The sequence below is a fragment of the Zingiber officinale genome, chromosome 9A, assembly GCF_018446385.1.
Source record: "Zingiber officinale cultivar Zhangliang chromosome 9A, Zo_v1.1, whole genome shotgun sequence".
NCBI lineage: Eukaryota > Viridiplantae > Streptophyta > Magnoliopsida > Zingiberales > Zingiberaceae > Zingiber > Zingiber officinale.
This window is the reverse complement of record NC_056002.1, coordinates 9399042-9423904: the sequence shown is the minus strand read 5'-3', so window position 1 is coordinate 9423904 and position 24863 is coordinate 9399042. Positions and strand designations below refer to the sequence as shown.

At 42.5% G+C, this 24863-nt stretch overlaps 1 protein-coding gene across 1 annotated transcript; it reads right to left on the bottom strand.

Moving 5' to 3' along the window:
* Positions 1-12305: 12305 nt before the first annotated feature.
* On the bottom strand, positions 12306-22557 carry LOC122019015. Its single transcript, XM_042576526.1, has 3 exons — positions 22327-22557; positions 21484-21926; positions 12306-12690 (listed from the first exon to the last, which is right to left on the bottom strand). Exons 1-3 carry the CDS (start codon positions 22555-22557, stop codon positions 12306-12308), a joined length of 1059 nt encoding a protein of 352 aa, XP_042432460.1.
* Between the last annotated feature and the right edge of the window lie 2306 nt (positions 22558-24863).

Here is a 24863-nt window from a genome sequence, read left to right as displayed (position 1 = left end):
ATTCTACATCACTGTAGCTACAGTTTTCATTTTCGTCATTCTACCTCGATCTCTTTTCGTCGAAGTTGACTTGAGCGTCGGAGGGTCGTCACCGGGAATCCCTTCCCGACCCGGTTTTGTGCTTACAGGTTTTCGCCGGAGGCTCACACCAGTCGGAGGATTGTACACCGTCACCGAGAGCGCCATGTCCTCAACGTCTGTCGACTCAGCGCTCGGACAGAATCATATATATATATATATATATATATATATATATATATATATATATATAAAAGTATGGATATGAAGGAGTTGTTGAGAGGTTTTTTTTTTTTTTTTGATAGTGAAGAGATATATAGGGTTTTTTTTTTTTACTTTTGACGTAATACGGATGTGGCAACGAAGGAGCCCTCAAAGAGTTTATGGAGCATGTTTTTCTATTTACCGTCACCTTCTCCTTGGATTCCATAGTTATAGATACTGACTCTCAGCTCTCTGTCACACCAGTCTTCTCGTGGGACCCTCCGACACTAGTGTCGCAACCTACCACTAGCTGTATCCACCCGCAACTGACTTCTTCACCGTTGTCATCTCTGCCGCCATCATCGCCTCCTGTTGTCGGGCCGTCCACGCTACCTAGTGGCGATCGAACCTCTAGCCCATCACCTCTCTATCCTCCTCTCGCTTCTCTAAACCAACATCCCATGCAAACTCACTCCAAAAATGCCATTTACAAATCCAATCTAAAGTATCATCTTCATACTAGCCTTCCACAACCCTGTGAACCCTCCTTTGTCACGCAGACGCTTAAAGATCTGAATTGGGTACATGTTATGCATGAAGAGTATGATGCTTTTCTCCGTAATCAGATTTAGACTCTTGTTCCGCCTTCGTCAGACCAAAATGTTGTAGGTAACAGGTGGGTGTGTCACATTAAGCATAATTCTGATGCCTACATTTATTGGTATAAGACTCGCCTTATTTCCAAGGATTTTTATCAGCATTTTTGTGTTGACTTTCATGATACATTTAGTTCTGTTATTAATCCAGTAACAATGCACATTGTTCTTAGTCTGGCTGTGAATTAGGGGTGGTGCATTCGCTAACTTGATGTCAACAATGCGTTTCTTAATGATCATCTTACAAAACAGGTTTATATGGCGCAATCTTTGGGTATGTATAGTGCTGAGTTTTTAGATCATATGTGTTGTTTGCATAAGGTGCTTTAGGCTTGAAGCATGCTCTGCGTGCCTGGTATTTGGAGCTCCATGCCTTCTTAGTCTTTCTTGGCTCTGTCGCATCTTGGGCTGACACTTCCTTATTTATTTATTTTTGGGATGGTACTTGATCCTGTCCGGAATTTGAGTCAGACGGACCCTCGAGTGAGGTGGATGGAATGTTGATTGAATCGCAATATCCCGGAGGGGGAGGGGGTATGTTGAAATGACTTCTATGTTAACCAAGTCGTCAGAAGTCCTCTGGTCAACACTACCTGCAGCCAGCGACCGGGTTAACTCAGTCCCTGGTACTTGATGCTCGAGGTTGATCCAACGAATATACAAGTAACATACTAAGACATAAAATAATAAAATGTGTATAGAATATGAACGAAGAACGTACCCTGGCCCAGGGGGCGCCCTCGGGTGGATCGGTGAACTGGTCGGGATGTTGCTCGAATTGTCGTGATCCAAAAGAGTAGATAACTCTGAACAGGCTGGAGAGCTGGATCTGATGATGTGGAGTCGAACGCGATGACATGAAACCGGATTCGACCTCGGCACACAGGCCGGACTATGATATTGACATGCAGGCGAGGGTAGTAATAACGGTGTACAAACTAAACATCAAATCAGCACAAAGACAGTAACACAACAATGACACAAAGGTCGGAGATAATGACACATAGGCTTGAAGGTCAGAACGTGATCGCGACATCCGGACCAGAGGCATATGACGACGATGAATCTGCACCGGCTAAGCATCGAATCCCTAAAGATGGCGCTTGCCAGCCATGGCACGGAGGTGGCAGCCGGTTATAGCGGGATGCTGGCACCCTCGGCTCTAGAATGGGTCAAGAGTGGCAGGCGGCAGCCGCTGAAGGGCTGTCGGTGTACCGACGAACTCAGAGATGGAGGGAGGTGGAGCGTGTGCTACCGGCGCACAGAGGGGGAGACAACGTCGTTGTTCAGCCGTGAAAAGCAGAGAAGAGGCTGTCCGGCAATGGAGGCAGCTAGCGTTAGAGATCGGCGATAAGGGAGGCGGCTGCGTGATGAAGGTTGTGTTGAGTTCGTTCGATGGCAGCGGTAGCGTGAGGAGGAGAAGAAGAAAAGGAGACGGTCGATGGCAGAGAGTCGGGCGAGCAACGAGGAGGGCAGTGGACTGTCGGCGTGTTGGCGAGCTCAAGCAATGTTGGCGTAGAGGAGGAAGAAAGTGACTCCAGGCGTCGAGATAGATAAATAGAGATGAGAAAAAGGGAGTTATGATGGCGCGAGGCGACCCTCTAGTGGCGAGTGGGACGAGTGCTGATTGAGCGGCGAGTGTCGACCGAGCGACGAGTGAGAAAAGTACTCGGCCAGGGAGGAAACATGACTGGCTAGTAGGTGTACGTGTGGACAGCGTGCTTATAACTCGCACTGGGGTGAGAGTCTAGAACACAGACCAAGAGGTCGTTGGTCGTGAGAGCATGCTCGCTTATAACTCGCACTAGGGCGAGAGTCTGGAACCTGACTGGGTGGTCCTTGGTCGCGAGAGTATGCTCGCTTATAACTCGCACTGGGGTGAGAGTTTGGAACCCGACCGGGTGGTCGTTGGTCGCGAGAGTATGCTAGCTTATAACTCGCACTGGGGTGAGAGTCTGGAATCTGACCAGGAGGTCGTTGGTCGCGAGAGCATGCTCGCTTATAACTCGCGTTAGGGCGAGAGTCTGGAAAGTTGACCGAGAGGTCGTTGGTCGTAAGAGCATGTTTACTTATAACTCACATTAGGGCGGGAGTCTGAAACCTAACCGGGAGGTCGTTGGTTGCGAGAGCATGCTCGCTTATAACTCGCGCTGGGGCGAGAGTCTGGAAAGCCGATCGGGAGGTCATTGGTCGTGAGAGCATGCTCACTTATAACTCGCGCTGAGACGAGAGTCTGGAATCTGACCGGGAGGTCGTTTATCGCGAGAGCATGCTCACTTATAACTCACGCTGGGGCGAAAGTCTGGAATTTGACCGAGAAGTTATTGGTCTCGAGAGCATGCTTGCTTAAGACTCTCGCCCGAGCGAGAGTCTGGAATCTGACCGGGAGGTCGTTGGTCGCGAGAGCATGCTCGCTTATAACTCGCGCTAGGGCGAGAGTCTGAAAACCCGACCGGGAAGTTGTTAGTCGCGAGAGTAAGCTTTCTTATAACTTGCGCTAGGGCGAGAGTCTGGAAAGCCGATCGGGAGGTCATTAGTCGTGAAACCATGCCCACTTATAGCTCGCACTGGGGCGAGAGTCTTGAACCCGACCGGGAGGTCGTTGGTCGCGAGAACATGTTTACTTATAACTCGCGCTGGGGTGAGAGTCTGGAAAGTCGACTAGGAGGTCGTTGGTTGTGAGAGCATGTTCACTTATAACTCACGCTAGGGTGAGAGTCTGGAATGTTGATAATATAGTCCGAGACCGATGGCGATACTATGGTCCGAGACTAGCGGAGATACTCCGGTTCGAGACAGGTGGCGATACTCTGGTCTGAGACCAGTGGCGATAGCTCAACCCCAAACGGGGGAGATGAAGTCCTGAAGTCCATAGAAGCGGAGCCCGTAGCAATATGAGGGACCAGAGCCTTTATCATACCTGATCGCGAAGTGGTGTCGACCGGCTGAGGATCTAACTTAATCCCTCGACTCACAAATACCTGTGAAGTCGAGGAGAGGAATAGTGTCGATCCTTTGGCTCCGCGGAGTCAGGGAGAAAATAATCTGAGCCCTGACCGTCAAAAGGAGTGAGCCCATATCTATATAAGGGAGCAGAGCTTGTAGACGTAAGAGGATGCAAAATCCTATAGGTGGAGAGTGCAGAGCATATAGTAGTTGATCCTGTCCGAACCAGGGGTCAACGAACGCTGGGGACGTGGCGCTCCCTGCTGGATCCTCGAGTGCTCCAGCGAACCTGCAACAAAACCGAGCCGGGAGGGGTGTCCCGGCGACGGCCCTCCGACGCTCAAGTCAGGCGAAGGAATAGATGAAAGTGGTTGCCGGATGAAGACTCGCGTACCTCCGGTTGAAGAAGTGGAGGCCTTATATAGACTTCTGAGGAGGCTGATGTACATATACTGAGGCACACACACGTGTCCTCAACCCATACCCAGTATGGGCTTGTCAGAGGAGCTTGCCTGACTCCTTACTGCTACAGTACGAGCACGTCTTTGATGGGACAGTGAGCACGTCTTTGATGAGACAGTGAGCGCATGTCCTAAGATCCTGCATATCATCTGCTGTCAGAAGATGTTTCTATCCTTGCCTTTTCTTACTCCCCGTCGATCATTCGACCGGTCGGCAGTTTCCTCGCGTCCGGCCGATCGGGTGTTCTGATCCACGCGGGAGCTTCCTGGTCATGTGCTCTCTGGACTGTTCGCAGCGTTGATGTTTTATTCCTTAGGCCGAGCAGGCCCTCTGCTCGGCCTTTCCTACTGTTCATCATGAGCGTCGGAACCCCGACTCCGGCGGGGTGTATTGCTTCCGCTCGGAAGCTTCAGCTGGTCGTCGCCCTCCTTATCCGCTCGGCCAAGGCCTTTGGCCCTCCGCGGCGTTGACTCTGCTAAATGGGGTTCCCCATTCTTACTACCGGATCAGTAGTAATAGGGTGCAGAGCCCTATGGATGAAGGGTGCAAAACCTGTAGCACACCTGATCGAGGAGTTGGGCCCCGAGTCCTTGATCAGAGAGTAAGGCCCCTAGCTTGTAATCAAATAGAGAGACCCTTAGATCCTGATCGGGAAGCTGTACAACGAGTCACTGATCGGGAAGTTGTGTCCTTAGTGTCTGATGGGGGAGTTGTGCCCCTAATGTTTGATCGGGGAGTTGAGCTCCTTGTATATGTTGATGATCTAATCATTACAGGGAGTGATTCTTCTTCTGTTGATGTCATAGTATGTAAACTTCATACAAAATTTGCGATTAAGGATCTTGGGGCTCTTTCCCTCTTCTATGGTGTTGAGGTTCGCCTAGCCTCAAATGATCTTCTCTTATTTCAGCAAAAGTATGTCACTGATATGTTGGTGCAGTTTGCACTAACGGTCTAACTCAGGTTTTGATGAATAACAAATAAGTTAAGTTAGTATAATTGTGATCTAACCACTTTACTAAGTGTGTAGGAGTAACCAGATAGGTCAATGGGCCAACCGGATATCTGGTGCGAAGTCCAGATAGGTCAACGGACCGACCTAATATCTAGTGAGAAGTCCAGATAAGTCGACGGGCCGATCGGATATCTAGCGAGAAGTCTAGATAGGTCGACGGGGCAACCGGATATCTAGCGAGAAGTCCAGATAGGTCGACGGGCTGGCCGGATATCTCACGGAAAGTCTAAATAGGTTGACGGGTTGACCGGATATCTGGCAAATTGGTAAATAAATGTAAGTCACTGGAGGAGTGTGACTAAATGAGGACATATCTCAGTTGAGGGGATGGTAGACATCGGTCCAGGTAAGGTCCATTTCGAATTCCTAATATGAGACCTTGACTAGTTCCTGGTCCTGCGAGGACAGAAACTAATTACTACTCCTCATTATTATTTTACTAATACTTGTCTTGCAGGTCATTACTTGGTTTATTAGACTAACGTTATTTTGCAGGACAAAAGAGTATATTTGCCTTCAGATGAATAGTATTTGAATGCGCCTTCAAGCACCTGAAGGCTCCTTCGTACTGTTCATCGAAGGCGCCTTCCAAAAGATTAAGTTTAGCGATCAGAGTAGATAAGGTACAACATTTACGGGATAAACTTTATCTCATTAGAGACGCCTTCAATGCATATGGAAGGCGCCTTCCATGCTTTATTTAAGGCCGCTCGCCCAAAGCTTCTACAAGAACTCACATATAAGTTTCTACACATTCGATTGAGATTCCGACTGCTCCGGTCTACTGCTGTGACTTTGCTGCAATGTTGTTGCGCTTGACTACTATCGAGGAACCGACCGACACTGAGCCTAAGCTGACAATTTTCAAAGGTGTTGCGTAACGAGCTGTAATTTGTGTATTTAATTATTTGCAATAGGACAAGTATAGAGTGTTGCACTTGTTTCATCTTTTTGTGTACTCAATTCCTTTTTCCGAAGGTACCGGAAAAGGTATTTTAGTGGATTGTTCATCCATAGGTCCACGGGATCTGGGTCTTGGAGTAGGAGTCGCCAAATATTCCGAGCCAAGTAAAACTGAACGCGTGTTATTTTACTTGTTTTTCTATTTCTGTCTTTTCTCATAGTTTTTCGCAGCATACTGAGTTCTTAAAAACGAAAAGACGAGTTTTTAAAAATCACGTGATTCACCCCCCTCTCACGTGCGTATTGATTCAACAAGTGGTATCAGAGCGGGTTCTACTCTGAATTGGTGCAACCACCAATCAAGCCAGGGGGATTTTTTTTATTTCAATTTTTTTTCTAGATAATATTTTCTCATTCGATTTTAACTTGAAGCTGGTACAACACCACTCAAGTACTTTGAAATATTTTTTTAACTCTACTAATCTAAGACCAAGTGTTGGTACCTCTCTGTAGTTTTGTTTTACAGCTCTAAAATGGTACAAAATGAAGGATACGTCACCGTTCGTCCCCCACTCTTCAACGGGGATGACTTTCCATACGGGAAGAAGCATATGGAGGTGTACCTGAAAACGGATTTTGACCAATGGTTTAACGTTATCAAAGGATACAAGGCACCCATCGACAACTCCAAAATTCCAATAGATCAAGAAAATTGGAATCCAGAAAAGAAGAAGAAGGCTCAGATCGACTTCAAGACCCTTAACGCAATCCAGTGTGGGCTAACGAAGGAAGAGCTGAATCGCGTTGGCCCACACAAAAATGCAAAAGAACTATGAGACAAGCTCATAGAACTGCACGAGGGAACCAACGACGCAAAGATAACGAAGAGGAATTTATTTTTAAATAAATTATTTAATGTTAAAATGTAGGAAGGTGAGACTGTTAGTTAGCTTCATGCGAGGATAAAAGATATTCTCAACGGGCTTCACACAATCGACCATCAGATTAAAAATCGAGACTTGATCAGGTATATCTTAAAAGTCTTCCCTCGAAATGCACTGTGGGCATCCATCGTGAATGCTTATAAAATCTCAAGGAATTTATCTAAATTGAAATTGGACGAACTTTTCTATGAATTAGAGCTACACGAACAGACTAACACCAAAATCGAGAAAGCTATTGCTCTTGTTGCAGGAATATCAAAAGGAAAATCTAGAACTAAGCCGGAACCAGAAGTTGAGTCTGATCTAGACTCAGATGATGAAAAATACCTGGTGAACTTAGTAAGAAAAATGTTCATCAGAAAAAGAAGAACTTTACCAACAAGGACCTGTAGAAGATCAACTCCACCTCCAACTTTAACAACAAGAACGTGACATGCTTTGGATGCAATAAGAAGAGCACTACAAGAACGACTGCCCGAGTATGAAAAAGAAGAAAGCCCTTAAAGCGACTTGGGACGAATCGTCCGCGAAGGAATCAGACTGCGAAGAACCAAAGCACACCAACTACCTCGTTTTGATGGCCTACGGACCAGAATCGGAGTGCGAATTGGAAGACGGGTCCGAATCCGAGTCAAGCTACGAGTTCGTCGTTTCCGAAGGTTCTGATGAGGTACATTTTAATTTAAGCAGAAAGTTTTTTAAGATCATTGCATGCTTAAATAGGAAATTAACTAACTCTGAAAATAAAATAAATGAACTAATAAAAGAAAATAAAACACTTAATGAACAATTAAAATCAAATTCAACAGCTGAGCCGATTCAACCTGAAATCCCAACTCAAGTTGTAAAACTTGCGGAGGATAATTTCAGATTGAAAAGCGAAATAGTCAAACTAAAAGAATTACTAGAGAAATTCACAACTAGCTAGATCCAAGTACCTTGACATGATACTTCGATCACAAAGAGTTGTGTACAATAAGTTCGAACTCGGATACAAGTCCAGCTCAACCAACAAACCTTTATATCTTTAGTAAACCAAAGTAAAAAAATCAAATTAAAGTTTGGGTTCCAAAAGCGTGTCTAACCATGCAAGTAGGACTCAACCAATACTACGTACCTAAAGATAAAATACATTATCTAAAACCAAATAACTCAAATGCAACTACTCCCTCTAAAATAAATCCAATAAAGCCACATAAAACAAATCGAACTAAGCCTAGATCAAGTAAAAATAAAATTAATCCAAATTCAAACTATAATCAAGTCTATTATAACTATAAAATAAAACGACACAAACCAAAATTTAAAATCTAAGTCCAATATTTCAGGGGGAGACTCCAAAATAGTTGACACCTCTAAAAATAACAACTTACTCGAATGGGTAATTAGGACTAATCTAAAAAGGGATAAAAGTTTAACTCGACCAACGGTACTGGTGAAGTTTTGGATAATAATAAATTAGGAAAACTCTGTCTATGCATGTCTAGGAAGATATGACTTTAACCTGATGCATTTGGCTTAGTGGAACAAATTGAAGCTATCTCTTACAGATCCTAACTAGTTAGACCAAGATTTTGTATTAAGCTCAATGGATAGAACTATTTGGAAAACCTCGAAGGCATGGTTACTCTAATGATTTCTAAGTGACTCACCATAACTCAAAAGTTTATCCAAAAAATACCTATTTGTTGAGTCCAAAGTTAAACTTGAATCTAACACAAAGTTAAATCCAACATTGAAATTGAACTTGAATCATAGGATTTCCTGATTGAAAATATAGATCAAGTGAGATGACTAAAGTAAAATATTTATTTTAAATTAAATTTAAATTAAGAGTAAATTTAAATTAAATCTAAGTGAAAATTAAATTAAGATTAAAATTAAGTTAAATTAAAATCAAGTTAAATTAAATAAAATCAAGTTAAATTAACTCAAATTAAGTTAAATTAAAATTAAATTAAATTAAATTAAATTAAATCAAGTTAACATAACTCTAAATTAAATTAAATTAAATTAAATTAAATCAAGTTAAATTAACTCAAATTAAGTTAAATTAAAATTAAGTTAAATTAAATCAAATTAAATCAAATAATGTAAAATTAATTCAAATTAAGTTCAATTAAAATAAAAATAAAATAAAATAAATAACAGTAAATTAAATTAAAAAAATTCTTTTAAAATCTTTTTAAAAATTCTTTAAAACTTATTTTTACATTTTAAAAAAATCCTTACTTAATTTAAACTTAAAGATGCCTGGCCCCGGCTGCCCGCTGCCTGGAACAATAGATTTGTAAGCTATCTTGTCATACAAGAAAAATATATATCAAAGCTGAGTAGGAGGACATAGTTGCAGAGGAAATCACATGTTATTAGAGAAGAAGAAGAGAGAGAAGGTGGATGAATTGAGGGGAGACGGATGACCTTCTAAGGAATAGAATACCTCTATTGGAACACTGTAATGCTAAAAGGGTGCTCTAATACCATGATGAGTTTGGAGAAAAAGGAGAAATTCTATTTTTCTTGTTATAAAGGGATAATTATATGTGTATGTATTGACTCCATAATAGAATTCCTAAACTTAAAATATCAATGTAGTACTAGACTCACAACACCTAACACCAAGTAGCGCTAATACCTTTAAGACAAGCAATCAAGTCATTTTCTTAGAAAGGATAATCAACCATATAACATAGTATATGAACAACCATTGCTGCAAAACTAACTTCTATAGAATTGCATAAACAATTCCATACTTTGAGTCACTTGTTAGTAAATGTTGCATCTATTCTAATATTGTGGTAAAAAACGAATACGTTTATCTCAGTACCCCGTCAATCCATTCCAGCTGGATCAATACGTATCTATTCTAATATGCATCTAGACTAGTTTGTTAATTTGTTAGACATAACCAATTACATCATCTGAAGATAAAAAGATACAAATGTTTAGAAGATGCATAAGTATGCCACGTTGAGGGAAGGAGATTTGCTGTCAAGATGAAATCTCCTAATAGTTTTAACTACCGTCTTATGGTCTAAGTGGCTGGTTAGATGTATATATTTCAAAATAGCACATTGATACTTTTTTAATGCTAACCTGTAAGAATCAATGCGCGATCGGGATATCTCTTGGAGACTACATTATTAGAGAATCGTATCAGTCTGTCAAAGAATAACAACCACTTGTCAGAGAATATTATTCTGTTATTATATAGACATTCAATAGAATCTTCCTCGAAAGTGACTACATTTTTCATTCGCCGACACATTATGAGAACATATTCCTTCAACTGCCTCATTAATTGCGTCAGTTACAAAAAGGATACACATGAGTAACAAAAGATTGCTCGGACGGTGACTGTATACCTCCCAGAATATATATTCTTTTACTCGATAACTTCTGACATCCGATATTCTCTTTCACCTCATGATTATGGAGATTATTAGTGTGGTATATAAAAAGGAGTCTTTTCCGATAGCAAGGTATGCTTTGGAACATATTTTTACTATGCACATGCTCTGCTACACATCTCATGTTCAATTTTTCACTCGTGTATTACACTGACTTGAGTGTCGGAGAGTTTTCACCAAGGATCCCTTCCTTGATTCTTGGTACTGACGTTTGTCTGCTCTCTTGAGTATACGCAAAAAGAATTTTCGCTCTCGTTTGTAGCCTATATTCTAATCTAAAGTCTTCATTCATTCAACCTCATAATTATTTACCCAGTACGTTATCTCTCTAGTTTTGGGTCAACCTATTTTCTAATATCAAATACTCTATGGACCTCAATCTATTTGGATTTTATTCAATTTCAAATATCTAATCAATGTTAATTTACTTAACATAGGCAATCAACAAATCTATTATTCAAACATTATAAACCAATTAGAACCAAGCTAGTCTGAATTTATAATTTTTAAAAATATAACCCATATAATAACTTTTAGAAAATTTATGTCAGAATTCATAATATTTTTATTTTTTCCAATATATATATAATCTACAACTCGAATAATAATATTTTATCTAAAGTATTACATAAGTTTATTCAAACGCGCACGTTAAATTAATTCCATGGTCGGTCTAGTAAATTTAATTCGACATCATTCTGATAGAAGCATCACATGAGATATTGTTTTGGCAATTTTCATGGTCACAATCATGTCTTCCGACCAATAATAAAATATCTATAGAACAATTAATAATTTTAACATTTTTTTTTTTGGCCCCAATTGCTTCTTCTCAGAATATATCTAGAACATTACTAAATTCAATGATTTCGTCTCAAAGCAAAGAAGATAAAATGACCAGAATAATATGATTAAAATGCTAATTGAGTTATCATTCTCTTAAAGAAAAGAGTATGAGAAGCTATTTTCTATATTGATGAATTCGTCAAAAGGTCTCTAGTCAATATTATTTGTAGATAATGATCAGGTTGTCCCTATTGTTGACATTCTGATATTCGAGACAGATATAATAAATATATAAGGAACAAAATAATAGTAGAATAATAAAATAAATAAATAATGAGTACGGTGACATACCCTGACTTAGGGGAGCGCTCTTTGATGAACTGGTGAGCTGGTCATGATGTTGATCGAGTTGTCGTGACCCGAAAGAGTAGATAAATGTGAACCGGATGAGGAGCTGAATCTAGCGGCATGGATCATAACAGTGGCTCGTAGGCTGGACCATAATAATAACTCGTGGGCCAAAATGCTACAGCGGCACGAATAACGGCTCATAGGTCAGATAATACCAATAGCTCATAATCATAATAGTGGTGCGAAGGCTGAAGCACAACCATGACACGGAGTTGGAACGGAATAGTGGCTCGATGGCCAGAACACAACGGTGACTTGAAGGACAGATCAGTGTCGAAAACTCACGTTCACGTGGATCAGATACTCGATCGGCGTCGGAAGTGTACGACAGCGTAGATCTGAGACGACCTACAATGATGGGACCGACTTTGGCTCAGAGGTTGGCTGCGATGATAGGAACCAGATGTTTCTCGGGGCTGATCTTGCACTGGCGTGGTCGGCTCGCGACAAGGCAACGACAATAAGGTCGGCGCCGACCCTGGAGGGCAACGTCGGCTAGCTATGGCCGGTGGAGAGAAGGGCGCTGGTAAGGAGGGAGAGGGAGGCAGCGCTAGGGGTGGCACGTGGCCTTCCTATGAGGAGGCAGGACATGGCCACCGATGAGGTGGCGCCGGACGGAGAGGTGGCGTGAGCCTCGCCTCGAGATGGAGGAGTATGCTGTGGCAGCGCTGTGTCGGTGATGGCCAGCTGCGAGTGGAGGAGGGAAGGCTGTGGACAAGCGGTTGTGGCTGTCGACGAGAGGAGAGGGAGAGGGGGCTGCTGGCGCGTGGTGGTGTGCGCGGGAGGAGGGGGAGGCGGTAGCGTTGTCGTCAGGAGAAGAGAAAAGAAGAGGCAGCGGCGTGCTCGCGTGAGTCCGTGCGACGGCGATGGCGAAGGAGGCGATGGTGCTGCTCAGCGGCGTTAGGGTAGAGGAGGGAGGAGGCGATGCCTTTTTTCTATAGTGAAAGAAAAAAACCCCTCTTCTCTTGTGAATAGTACCTCACTCCTCGAAAGTCCTAGCCCTCCAAATGTGTAATGATCAACTTGCCCTTCTCCTCTATGAGCCGAGCGAAACCTGTGAGCTGAGCGAGCATGGAACCCGAGAACTTTGCGGGAGTGTATCTCGTAAAATTAAAGATGAACGGGAATGAAACCCATGAGTCGAGCGAGCATGGAACCCGAGAATTGAGCTGGAGCATAGCTCGTGAAATCGATGGTGAACGGGAACAAAATCCATGAGCCGAGTGGGTATGGAACCCAAGAACTGAGCGAGAGCATAGCCCATGAAATCAAAGGCGAATGGGAGCGAAACTCGTGAGCCAAGCGGGTATGGAGCTTGAGAATTGAGCGGGAGCGTAGCCCGTGAAATCGAAGGCAAACATGAGTGAAACCCGTGAGTCGAGTGGGTATGGAACCTGAGAACTGAGCGGGAGCATGGCCCGTGAAATCGAAGGGCGCAGAGCCCGTGGGATACTTTGGTTAGACCAGTGATGATGTTCCAGTCCAAGACAGGTGCGATACACTAGTCCAATATTGCTAGAGATACTCTGGTCTAAGACCTGTGAAGATAGCTCGACTCCGAATGAGGGAGGTTGAGCCCTGAAGAAGATATATCGATAAAGATTCTCTGGTCTGAGAGCAGACATATAACCTGGCCAAACGACTCGGGAGTCTAGGACATACCCAATCTAAAAATCGGGGGCTATAATTTTGAGGTGCGAGAGCATGCTCGCTTATAACCCGACCGGTGACTCGAGAGTCTGGGACAGATCTAGTCTGAAATTTGAGAGCTACAATTTTGAGGCGCGAGAGTATACTTACTTATAACCCAGCCGGTGACTTGAGAGTTTGAGACATGCCTGGTTTGAAACCCTGGAGCTATAATCTTAAGGCGCTCGGCTTTGCTTCTTACTATGTTGGGGTTTAGAGTCGACGCTCGGCTTTGCTTCTCACTAAACTGGGGTTTAGAGCCGCTGTTCGACTTTTCTTCTCACTATGCTAGGGTTTAGAGTCGTCGCTCAGCTGTATTCTTCACTGCTCAAGGATTTATAGCCACCGCTCGACTGTGATATTTACTGTTCAATGGTTTATAGCCACTGCTCAGCTATAATCTTCAATGCTCAATGGTTTATAGTCGCCGCTCGACTGTAATCTTCACTGCTTAAGGGTTTATAGTTATCGATTGACTGTGATATTTACTGCTCAAGGATTTATAGCCGTCGCTCAACTGTAATATTCACTGCTCAAGGGTTTATAGTCGTCGCTCGATTGTAATCTTCACCGCTCAAGGGTTTATAGTCGCCGCTCAACTGTGATATTCACTACTCAACGGTTTATAGTCGCCCCTCGGATGTGATATTTACTGCTCAAGATTTTATAATCGTCGTTCAACTGTAATTTTCACTGCTCAAGGGTTTAAGTCGCTGCTTGATTGTAATCTTCACTTATTGCTTAAAAGTTTATAGTCGTCGTTCAACTATAATCTTCACTGCTGAAGGATTTATAGTTGCTGCTCGACTATAATCTTCACTGCTCAAGGGTTTATAGTCGCTACTTGACTGTAATATTCACTGGTCAAGGGTTTATAGTCGCCACTCAACTGTGATATTCACTGCTCAATGGTTTATAGTTGTCGTTCAACTATAATCTTCACTTCTCAAGGGTTTATAGTCGTTGTTCGATTGTAATCTTCACTGTTCAAGGGTTTATAGTTGTCGTTCGACTGTGATATTTACTTTTTAAGGGTTTATAGTCACCGCTTAATTGTAATCTTCGCTGCTCAAGGGTTTATAGTCGCTGCTCGACTATAATCTTCACTGCTTCAGGATTTATAGTCGTCGCTCGACTGTGATCTGATTCAGTCTCTCGACTCCCGAATGCCCATAAAGTTGGAGAGATAAATAGTATTGATCCCTTGATTCTCAAATGTCCACGAAATCAAGGAGAGAGTAAACTGAGCCTTGGCCGTCAAAGGGAGTAAAGCTCATAGTAATACGAGAGATCAGAACCCGTAACAATAGGAGAAAACAAAGCCCCATGGGTGGAGGGTACAAAGTCTAATCGAGGAGCTGAGCCCCTAGTACTTGATCGAAGAGTAAGGCTCCTAGCCCATAATCAAAGATCGAGGCCCCTAGATCCGAATTGGGAAGTTGTACCGTGAGTATCTGGTTGGGGAGTTGTGTCCCTAGTATCTGATCGGGGAGCTGTGCCCCTTGTCTCAGATCTGAGAGTTGTGTTCCTAGTCTCTGATCATGGAACTAAACTCTTACTCTCTTATTATGGAACTATAGTAGATCTTGTGACCGTAAAAAGGGAGCAGAGCCTGTAGCATATCTGATCGAGGAGTCGTGTCGACCGACTGAGGATCTGCCTCGGTCCCTAGACTCCCGAATACTAGTGGAGTCGGGGAAAAATATAATAGAAAAACTAATCTATCGACCATCTGAGGCTTCGAGTCAATCCCTCAACTCCCAAATACTCATGGAGCTGTTACAATTATGCAAGTACACGGATTCGTCGTCAGTAATAAAGATTATCGATTCCACGAGGACTGGTTATAAGCACTAGCAATGGTTCACTTAAGATTAGCTAAACTATCAATGGTTGTAAGTAATCTAAAGAAAAGAGAATGAGAAACGGAAACGAGAACTAGCAAAGAAGAGATAATAGACTTGGTTTATGAAGAGTCCTAGGAGTTTGGTTTCATTGTGGTGGTATTGATGTATCACATTCTGTCCTTTACTCATTATCCATCAACATGCATTCGCCGGAAGCTAAAGTGTCTATTCTTAGGTACCAAATAAAGAAGATCCCTATGAAATCCAGTTACAGTTAACCCCTATCACTAGGGCGCCTCGGTAGATCACAAGAACACTACTCTAATTGGTGTCACTAGAATAGAGATAAGAAGCTTAGTTTGGGCTCTCACTTCCTTGTGAGGAGTTGTCTCTCCTTTCAAGGAAATACCCTAGATGTCCGTGAACGGGTTACCCCTGTCACTAGGGCCTCTCGGGGTGTACAATCAAGGATATTCTCTCTATGAGGTTAGCAATTCCTATACAATCAATTAATACTCAACAAACAAGCATAATAGTTGAAACGAAGCAAGCGAAATCATCCAATAAATAAAGGCATAAATCTGAGTCTTACATCAAAATCGATCCACAACTACTCCCTAATCCTAGAACAAGGAATCTACTCCATAGACGTCGGAGAAAAACCCAAAGACATAATATTAAGCATACAATTCTCAAACAAGAAGAGAGGGAGAGAAAGGACGCTTATCCAACGACGGCGAGTGATCTTCGGATCCAATCCTTTGCTTCTGGAGTTGATATGGTGATGAAGGATCGCTGGACGGAGGTCCTGGAAGGCGTGGAACGTCACCAAGTCGATTCTCTCTCTGACGGCTCGCCACCGACTCCCTTCCCCCTTGAGAGAAAGGGTTAAAACCCTTTTATAGGCTAGGGCACGGCTGCGGCAGCACGGTCGTGCCAGTATGGCACAACCGTGCCCTTTCTTGTCTCTGGCTACGCTGCACGGCTGTGCCAATTGGCACGACCGTGTGAACCTGGGGCTCGGCTCTAGGGACACGGCCGTGCAGGATTGCACGGTCGTGTACTACTTGGTTGCCGCCATTGGGGGGGCACGGTCGTGTAGGATTGCACGACCATGCTCTGATCTGCCTCTGGTTGGCCGCACGACCATGCAGGAGTTGCATGGTCGAGCAGTTTGGCCACACGGTCGTGTGAGGTTGCACGGTCGTGTTCTCTTGCTCGTTCTGGTACGTCGACAATTGCTGTTTTTGCTCCGAAAGTTGTCCCTGTCAACACAAAATCAAACAAAGAGCAGATATCCGAACAAGAGAGTATATATGATGAGTACATGATAAAAGAGGCGATCATGCAAAGAATATGTACGTATAAAGCAAGTGAATGTACGTTAAAACATGCATAAACGATCATAATATTTACGCATATCACACCCCTAGACTTGAACCTTTACTTGTCCTCAAGCAAAACACTGCAAACTATATTCATGAGCTCCTAGCAGTGTTTCATAATCCCTAGTGCATTCGCCTAACTCTATCAACTAGTTTCATTGATAAGCATGATTGTGGAGTAACCTAAGTATGGCCTAATCATAAGTTCTTTGTACTCGGTGCAATAAGTAACTCAAATTCTTCAAGTTTTAATTCTCCGTCTTAATTAAGTCGTCATACAATTGAGTTCCTAATGTTCCCGGTGATAGGCACTTACCTGCCACACACTTGGTTCGTCTTCCTTAAATTACACAAGGTCTCAAAGGATACTACTCGGAATCAAGAGAAACATAACATTCATTTTCCCCAATAACCTAACTCAGTCTCAAAGGGGTGAATTGTTAGTTTCCACTCACGACAATTGTTTTTTATCCCTTATTCATTCATTTTTTTATATTTTTTTTGGTGTTATAGCATTAATCACACATGCGGAATGCATATGTTGGGATTTATATTTTTCCAAATGAGCTTCCATGATCCGAGGTCATCCAGTAACCAAAATGTAAATAAGAAATCACCACGGGAATAAAAGTACTAACAAGTTGAATGAATCATAACTATTCCAAAAATATTTCTACTATTCAAGCTTAAGTACTTAAGTATAGTGAAAATAAGATCCTTAAGGTTAGGCTAAAACTTATACCAAATTCCATACAATACTTAGCTTATTTCATGCTACTAAAGATAGAGAAAGGAGATACACCAAACATACTAACACTATCTTGACATTGTTGGATCAAGAAACGCTAGAGGGGGGGTGAATAGCGCTCATGGCTATTTCGTTTGATTTAAAACGTGTCGAGTAAATACGCGGTGGAAAGACAAAGCAAACACAGAAGAACACAGGTCGTTTACTTGGTTCGGAGCTTGTGTCGAGTCTTACTCCAAGGCCCACGCTCATTGAGCGTTTACGTTGGGCAACAACTATAATTTCGTTAAAGTGTTTACAAGCTAAGTACATAAAAAGCTATAAATAAATTTTATACCGACAACTAAAATGCTAAATCTGAAGCTCCGGGTTGTCGGCGTCGAGTTGTAGCTTTGTCGGATTGTCTCGTTAGCAGCTGGATGCAGAAAGATTGCTTGGAAGAAGATGCCCTTATTGCTACCTCGAGACATCATTATAAAGGGTGTTTAAGGCACCTCCATTAAGCTCCAAGGCGCCTCCAACCCAAGATTTTATCCTGATTCAGCTGCTGTCGATCAGGCTTTGACCGCTGCTCGTTATCCACCTGAAGGCGCCTTCAACGCCACTCCAAGGTGCCTTCAAGCAGCAGTCCAAGGCGCCTTCAGTCCCCATGAAGGCGCCTCCAGCTCCTTCTCACAGACAGCTTCCACCTTGTACCTGAGACGCCTCCAAGCTCCATGGAGACGCCTCGGGTACTGTTTATCCAAGGTGTAAAAATGCTCCTTTATTCCTGCAAAATGTGTTAGTCCCAAACACATACCCTGCAAAACAAAGTTAGCACATAATAGTAAATAAAATGTTGACAGTCTCTGGAATGTCCGGGTCTGACTTCGGATTTCCAACCGGAAACCCTAGGTCGACCCGACGCCTACTGTTCCCTCTGCGGGGAACGCGTCCTCACCTACTCCACTCAGGAGAGTTACCTGTTGCCAGTGTGATCCTCCAGATCGACTGGACTTTTGCTCAGCGCTCGATGCTTCCGGACTTTCTACTGGACGCCCACTCCTCGACCCGTCCAGTCTTCCACTTGGTTCGCGACACCAGGACTTTCCACCTAGGATTACCACCCCCTAGGACTTTTGCCTGAAGCCCTTGACCCACCAAGACTTTCCACATAGGGTTACCACCCCCTATACCTAGGGTTACCACCCCTTAGGGTTTTCCACCTGCCTAACCTCAGTTAGGACTTTTGCCTAAGTACACTTAGGACTTTCCTGCAAGCTCATTCAAACTGTTAAATCACAACATAACCTTAACTTTGAATCGTTTGCCATTATCAAAATACTAGTTCGATTTTCGGATGCTTCCCGCACCAACAGACAACACATGAACTAAGAAAATGCTAGACATTTTGCTATCAGACAAGTAGTAAAAAAAGTATAAGGTTTGATGTTCTCAAATATACCTCAAAACTATTTTTTTTTATTTTTTTTAGAAGAAAGAAAGTGCAAATGAGATGCAAATAGAAATATGAAACTAATAAAATGCAAATAAACAAAGCAAAGTAGTAAAATATGCAAAACAGAAAAATAAAATATGCAGAAAAAAATTTGACTCGACTCAGATTGTGTAAACACAACACCCTCTGGACTTAAACTTTTCATCGTCCCGATGAAATCAATACGGTGGTGGAGATGGGGGATAAGGGGGTCCCTGATATGTGCCAGGGGGAAATCTAGACATACTAGAAAGATGGCCAAGGTGTTGATGATATTGATAAAGGGCATCTACTTGTTGTCTAGTAATATCCATATCATCCATAAAATTCCTCATTCTTTCCTAGTCTACCTCATAGTCCTGAACGAACCCTGTCACCTGACTATGGAAGTTCCTAGTAAACTGAAAATGATCCTGTACCTCCTTAAATTGGTCGTCAGATAACTTAAAGCGACCCTCCAACAATCGTTGTTGGGTATTTTTCTTCTCATGAAGGGAGTCTAAGGAGGCATGGAAGTCAGAAAAATCAAATCTAGAAGATCTCGTACCGTAGGCAAAAGAGTGCCTAGGAGGTTCTAGATATCTGGAAGGGTGCGGAAATCCTGATGACAAGGACTCTTGGTGGTGCTCGGTTTCTTTTATAATGGACGGGACAGTTTCGGGATGTAAATCAGTAATCACCCAGTTTACAGGATTACGAATCGAAGTGCGCTCGGGGTAAGGAAGGGGTAATGGAAAATCATTGTTCCTAGGGAAAGCAAACTCATTCTCATCCCGACAAATCATCTTCATAGCAAGACAAGAATCGATGTCGATCTTGTCATTACCACGAATAACCTCTAATCCATCAAGCTCACAACCCATATTGAATGTAATTTGGGTGATCATCCACCAAACACTATCATCCCCGAAGATGTCTTAGCTGCCTTCAATAAATTTTGCAAGAAATGAAATCCGGAATCAAAATCCACGTTATTCAACATTGCCCAAAGAGAATAGAGCTCTACCTTTCTAACCACCTCATTACTCTCTCCTCGACCAAAGATCGTTTTGCTCATCACTCGGTGGAGGTATCTAAAGGTCAGATTTTGCATGCGGGATGCCTTAGCTCTAGAAGGTTCGTAAGGGTCCTTTGATCCGGTTATTGTCGTCCAAAACTCATTCCATCTAATCTCATCATCAAATCCATGGGCACCACCAATAGGTAAATCAAAATAATTATTAAAATAACTAAAAGTCCATCGAACTTCTTTATTCATCATCCTAAAAGTTATTACCTTTACGTAATCATCCTCAGACGAAAATTTAATATCAATTGAGCTAAAAAATTCAAGGACTAGGCGGGGTAAGTCGGTAAATGAGCATACATAATATTATTCCAATCCAAAGAACTAATCATCCAATCTACGTCATCCCTGATTCCTAGCATATCCAAAGTAGTGGGATCCATATATCTAGTGCATATAATTTTTCTAGCGACAAGGATATCATATCAAGCTTTATGTTCATGATTTTTAAAAATAATATTGAACTCGTTTTCATTACCTTTGTCGCGTGCCACTCTTTTTCTCTTGCGTTTTGAAGAAGAAGCCTTCCCTTTGCCTTTGTCGCCTTCCGGCGCATCTCCTTCGCCAAATCCATCGCTTCCTCGATGAAGTCTCTTCAAAATTTACGACATGATGTGCAAGGTGTAACTGGGGATGGATCTTAAGGAGGGAAGAGGAGAAGGCTTGAAGAAATGTTAGATCTAGATGTAGATCTAAGGCAAAATGAACTCTAGAGGTAGGAATTTGGGGTTTGATAAGGAGTAGTGGAGAGGAGAAAACTTTTGGAAGAGAAGGAGATGGAAACTAGGGCTTTTGAAGGAGTAAGCAGCGCACACGGGTAGAGGCACAACCGTGTCTTATAGACACGGCCGGGTTAGGTGGGGTTCTGCATGGCCATGCCGATTGGAACGACCTCCTCTTTTCTCCCCTCGGTCAAAGTCGCACGGGCGTGCCAATTGGCACGACCCCTTTCTTCTTCTTCTCGGCTTTGATCGCATGGCCGTGCCAATTGGCACGACCTGTGTCTCTTCCTCCACTGTTCTTCTAGCACGACTATGCCAATTGGCACGACCTGTGTTCTCCTCTTCTCTGCATAGGCCACACAGTCGTGCAAGGTTGCACAACCCGTGGCCTTTGTCCCTCTGTCGGCTTTGCACGATCGTGTGGGGTCACATGACCGACTCCTTTAAGCTCATGGTGACTCGCCTTTCGCTATTCTGGTGCCTCTAACACCTCCACGCCCATAAAATGCTCATGGCCAGCTCATGGAGGCTCTGTATATCCTGAAAGCGAATACCCAAAAATAAAGAAATAATAAAAGTACCCAACTTGAACTTACTAGAGAAATAAAACTATAAAAGGAATGATAACCTAAAATGAAAAACCCTTGGGTTGCCTCCCAAGAAGCGCTTATTTTAGATCTTTAGCTCGACCCCGTTTCGGTCAGTGTGGACTAAACCCATGGAAGCACAGCTCTCCTCCTAGGGTTAATGCTCCAGTCTGCACCTTTAGTTTCGCTCGTGCAGGACAAATGTACTTCTTATTGCTTGCTGGAGGGGGTCTCTCTTGAAAACTACACTTCACGACTTTGTGTATGTTCATCTTGCTCGAATTTCCCTGAGAAGAGGAGATGCAGTTAGAAGAATTAGATAAGTCAAATTCTAACTTTTCTTTGCCGATCTCCAAGGATAACTTGTGACTTTTTCCATCAATGAGGGCTCTAGCTGTGGCAAGGAATGGTCTTCCAAGGATGATCGGAATCTTGGGATCCACCTCTATACCCAGGATAATGAAATCTGTAGGGATGATGCATCCGCCTACTTCTACTGGCATGCCCTCCACTATTCCTATTGGGTATCTACATGAATGATCAGCTAATTGTAATGCCATAGTAGTCAGTTTGATGTTCTGAAGTCCTAGCTTCTTGCATAATGAGTATGGAAGTAGGCTAACGCTGGCTCCCAAGTCGCAGAAAGCTTTCTGTATTAGTTCAGACCCAATTTTGCAAGGTATGGAAAAACTCCCTGGATCCTGAAGTTTTGGTGGAATATTTACCATAAGTAGAGCACTGCAATTTTCTATTAATGCTACAGTCTCGAAGTCGCCCTTCTACCTCCTGTTAGATAAAATACCCTTTAAGAATTTTGCGAACTTCAGCATTTGGTGTAGTACATCTATCAGTGGTACTTCTATGCAAATTTCCTTGATCTTCTTCAGAAATTGGTTGAACTCTTCATCCTTTTGGGATGTTATCAGTTTCTGAGGGTAAGGAATCGTCTGACTTTGTGGGGGGAATTTGAAGAGCTCCTTCAACTTTCTTGGTGATCTCCTCTCCTTCCCTGTTTTAGATCTGATTAGGCATTAGGGGAGAGGGATCTACCTCTGAGTCAAGTCCTTTCTGAGTAGTGATCTGGGGGTCTCCCAAAGTTCGTCCGTTCCTCAGCTCAATGCGGTTGCAATGTTCCAATGGGTTTATATCTAGCTTTCCTGGAAATGTTCCCTGTGCTCTTGAGAAAGACTGAGCTATCTGGGCTATCCGGTTGTCTTGCATCTTTTGATGTTTCTTAGAATTTTCCATTCTTTGAGTCAACTGCTTGATCTCATTCTTCATCTCCTTTTTCTCTGAGAGAGCTTCTTCAAGCATCTTTTCGATTCGGGACAGCTATGAAGGTTGTTGTTGTTGATAAGTCTGCTATCCAGATAGGTAGCTCTGTTGCCCAGGTTGATAACTTTGTTTTGCTGGTCCTTGGTCCTGATTATTCTGGTATGAGAAATTTGGATGATTCCTCCATCCAGGGTTGTATGTGTTGGAGTACGAATTGTTTTGCTTTTGGTTGTAGCTCACTATCGCATCACATTGCTCAAGTTGATTTATCTATGCTTGTATTGGCCCTAAGGGGCAAGTATCTTGAGCGTGATCTGTACTTCCGCAGGTTTCGCAAACACAAACTATTGCATTGGCTGTGTTGTTTCCCATGGCCTCAAACTTCTTGGTCAGAGCGTCCAGCTTTGCAGACATGAGTGTGACTGCATCTACGTCGAATTTTTCTAGTGCCTTTATTGGATTCCCTGAGAAAGAACTACCAGATCTTTCGATTGCCCACTGATGATGGTTCTGTGCCACATTCTCTATGATCTCTTCAGCTTCATCAAGGCTCTTGTTCATTAGTGTTCCTCCTGACGCAGAATCGAGGGACACCTTCGTGTGATAATTGATTCCATTGTAGAATATGTGTAGAACCAACCATTTCTCAAGGCCATGATGGGGGTATTGTCTCAGCATACTTTTGAATATATCCAAGGTTTCAAATAATGATTATGAGTCTATCTGTTTGAAGCTTGCGATCAAGTTCCTCATGTGGGCAGTTTTGTTTGGTGGGTAGAACTTGTCCAGAAATTTCTGCTCACACTGCTCCCAGGATGATATGCTGTTTGCTGGAAGGGAATTTAGCCATTGCTTGGCTCTGTCTTTCAGGGAGAATCCAAAGAGCAATAACCTTACTGATTCTGGAGGGACTCCATTCACTTTCATGGTACCACAAATCTCGTAGAAAAGCTCTAAGTGGTGGTTTGGATCATCGTGCAGTCCTCCTCCAAATTGATTTTGCTGAACCATATGAATTACTGCAGACTTGATTTCAAAATTGTTGGCTTCGATTGGCGGTCGAGTGATGCTAGACCGAACCCCTCGTGCATAAGGTGCCGCGTAGTCCTTCAACAGTTTGTCAGCCATCTCTGAAGATTTTTGTACTTCTTGAACTGCTTTTTAAAGGTTTCTTCTTCTCAAGAAAGTCATATCGATCTCTAGATTGAACGATAGAAGTTGTCCTGAAAGTTAGCTCTTCGCATGCAAAAACAAGATATGGAGTATATTAAAGAAGAGAGTTGAAATAATAATATATTTTTTTTAACATTTTTTTAAAAAAATACATAAAATAAAGAAAAACAAGAATAAAATTATTTGTCTCTAAATGCAAAATATTAGAAAGAGGAAAAATAAAGGAAAAGAAAACAAAGTCTAGTCTAATCTAATATGATTATCACTAATGTTATAGACGCAGTCCCCGGTAACGACGCCAAAAACTTGTTACGATTCCGCAAGTGCACGGAATCGTTGTCAGTAATAAAGATTATCGATCCCACGAGGACTGATTATAAGCACTAGCAATTGTTCACTTAAGATTAGTTAAACTATCGATGGTTGTAAGTAATCTAAAGAAAAGAGAATGAGAAATGGAAACGAGAACTAGCAAAGAAGAGGTAATAGACTTGGTTTATGAAGAGTCCTAGGAGTTCAGTTTCATTGTGGTGGTATTGATGTATCACATTCTGTCATTTACTCATTGTCCATCAACATGTATTCATCGGAAGCTAAAGTATCTATTTTTAGGTACCAAATAAAGAAGATCTCTATAAAATCCTGTTATGGTTAACCCCTGTCACTAGGGCGCCTCGGTAGATCATAAGAACACTATTCTAATTGGTGTCACTAGAATAGAGATAAGAAGCTTAGTTTAGTCTCTCACTTCCTTGTGAGGAGTTACCTCTCCTTTCAAGGAAGTACCCTAGATGTCCGTGAACGGGTTACCACTGTCACTAGGGCCCCTCAGGTGTACAATCTAGGATATTCTCTCTATGAGGTTAGCAATTCCTATACAATCAATTAATACGCAACAAACAGACATAATAGTTGAAACGAAGCAAGCGAAATCATCTAATAAATAAAGGCATAAATTTGAGTCTTACATCAAAACTGATCCACAACTACTCCCTATTCCTAGAACAAGGAATCTACTCCATAGACGTTGGAGAAAAATCTGAAGACATAATGTTAAGTATACAATTCTCAAACAAGAAGAGAGGGAGAGAAAAGACGCTTATCCAACGACGACGAGTGATTTTCGGATCAAATCCTTT

Coding starts and splice junctions, on each gene's coding strand:
- LOC122019015 (XM_042576526.1), bottom strand. CDS start 22,557: ATGAAGAATGAGATCAAGCAGTTGACTCAAAGAATGGAAAATTCTAAG. Junction 21,927..22,326: donor AGAAAGGACTTGACTCAGAG/GTAGATCCCTCT, acceptor GAACTAATACAG/AAAGCTTTCTGCGACTTGGG. Junction 12,691..21,483: donor CCTCCAGCAAGCAATAAGAA/GTACATTTGTCC, acceptor CTTTCACTATAG/AAAAAAGGCATCGCCTCCTC.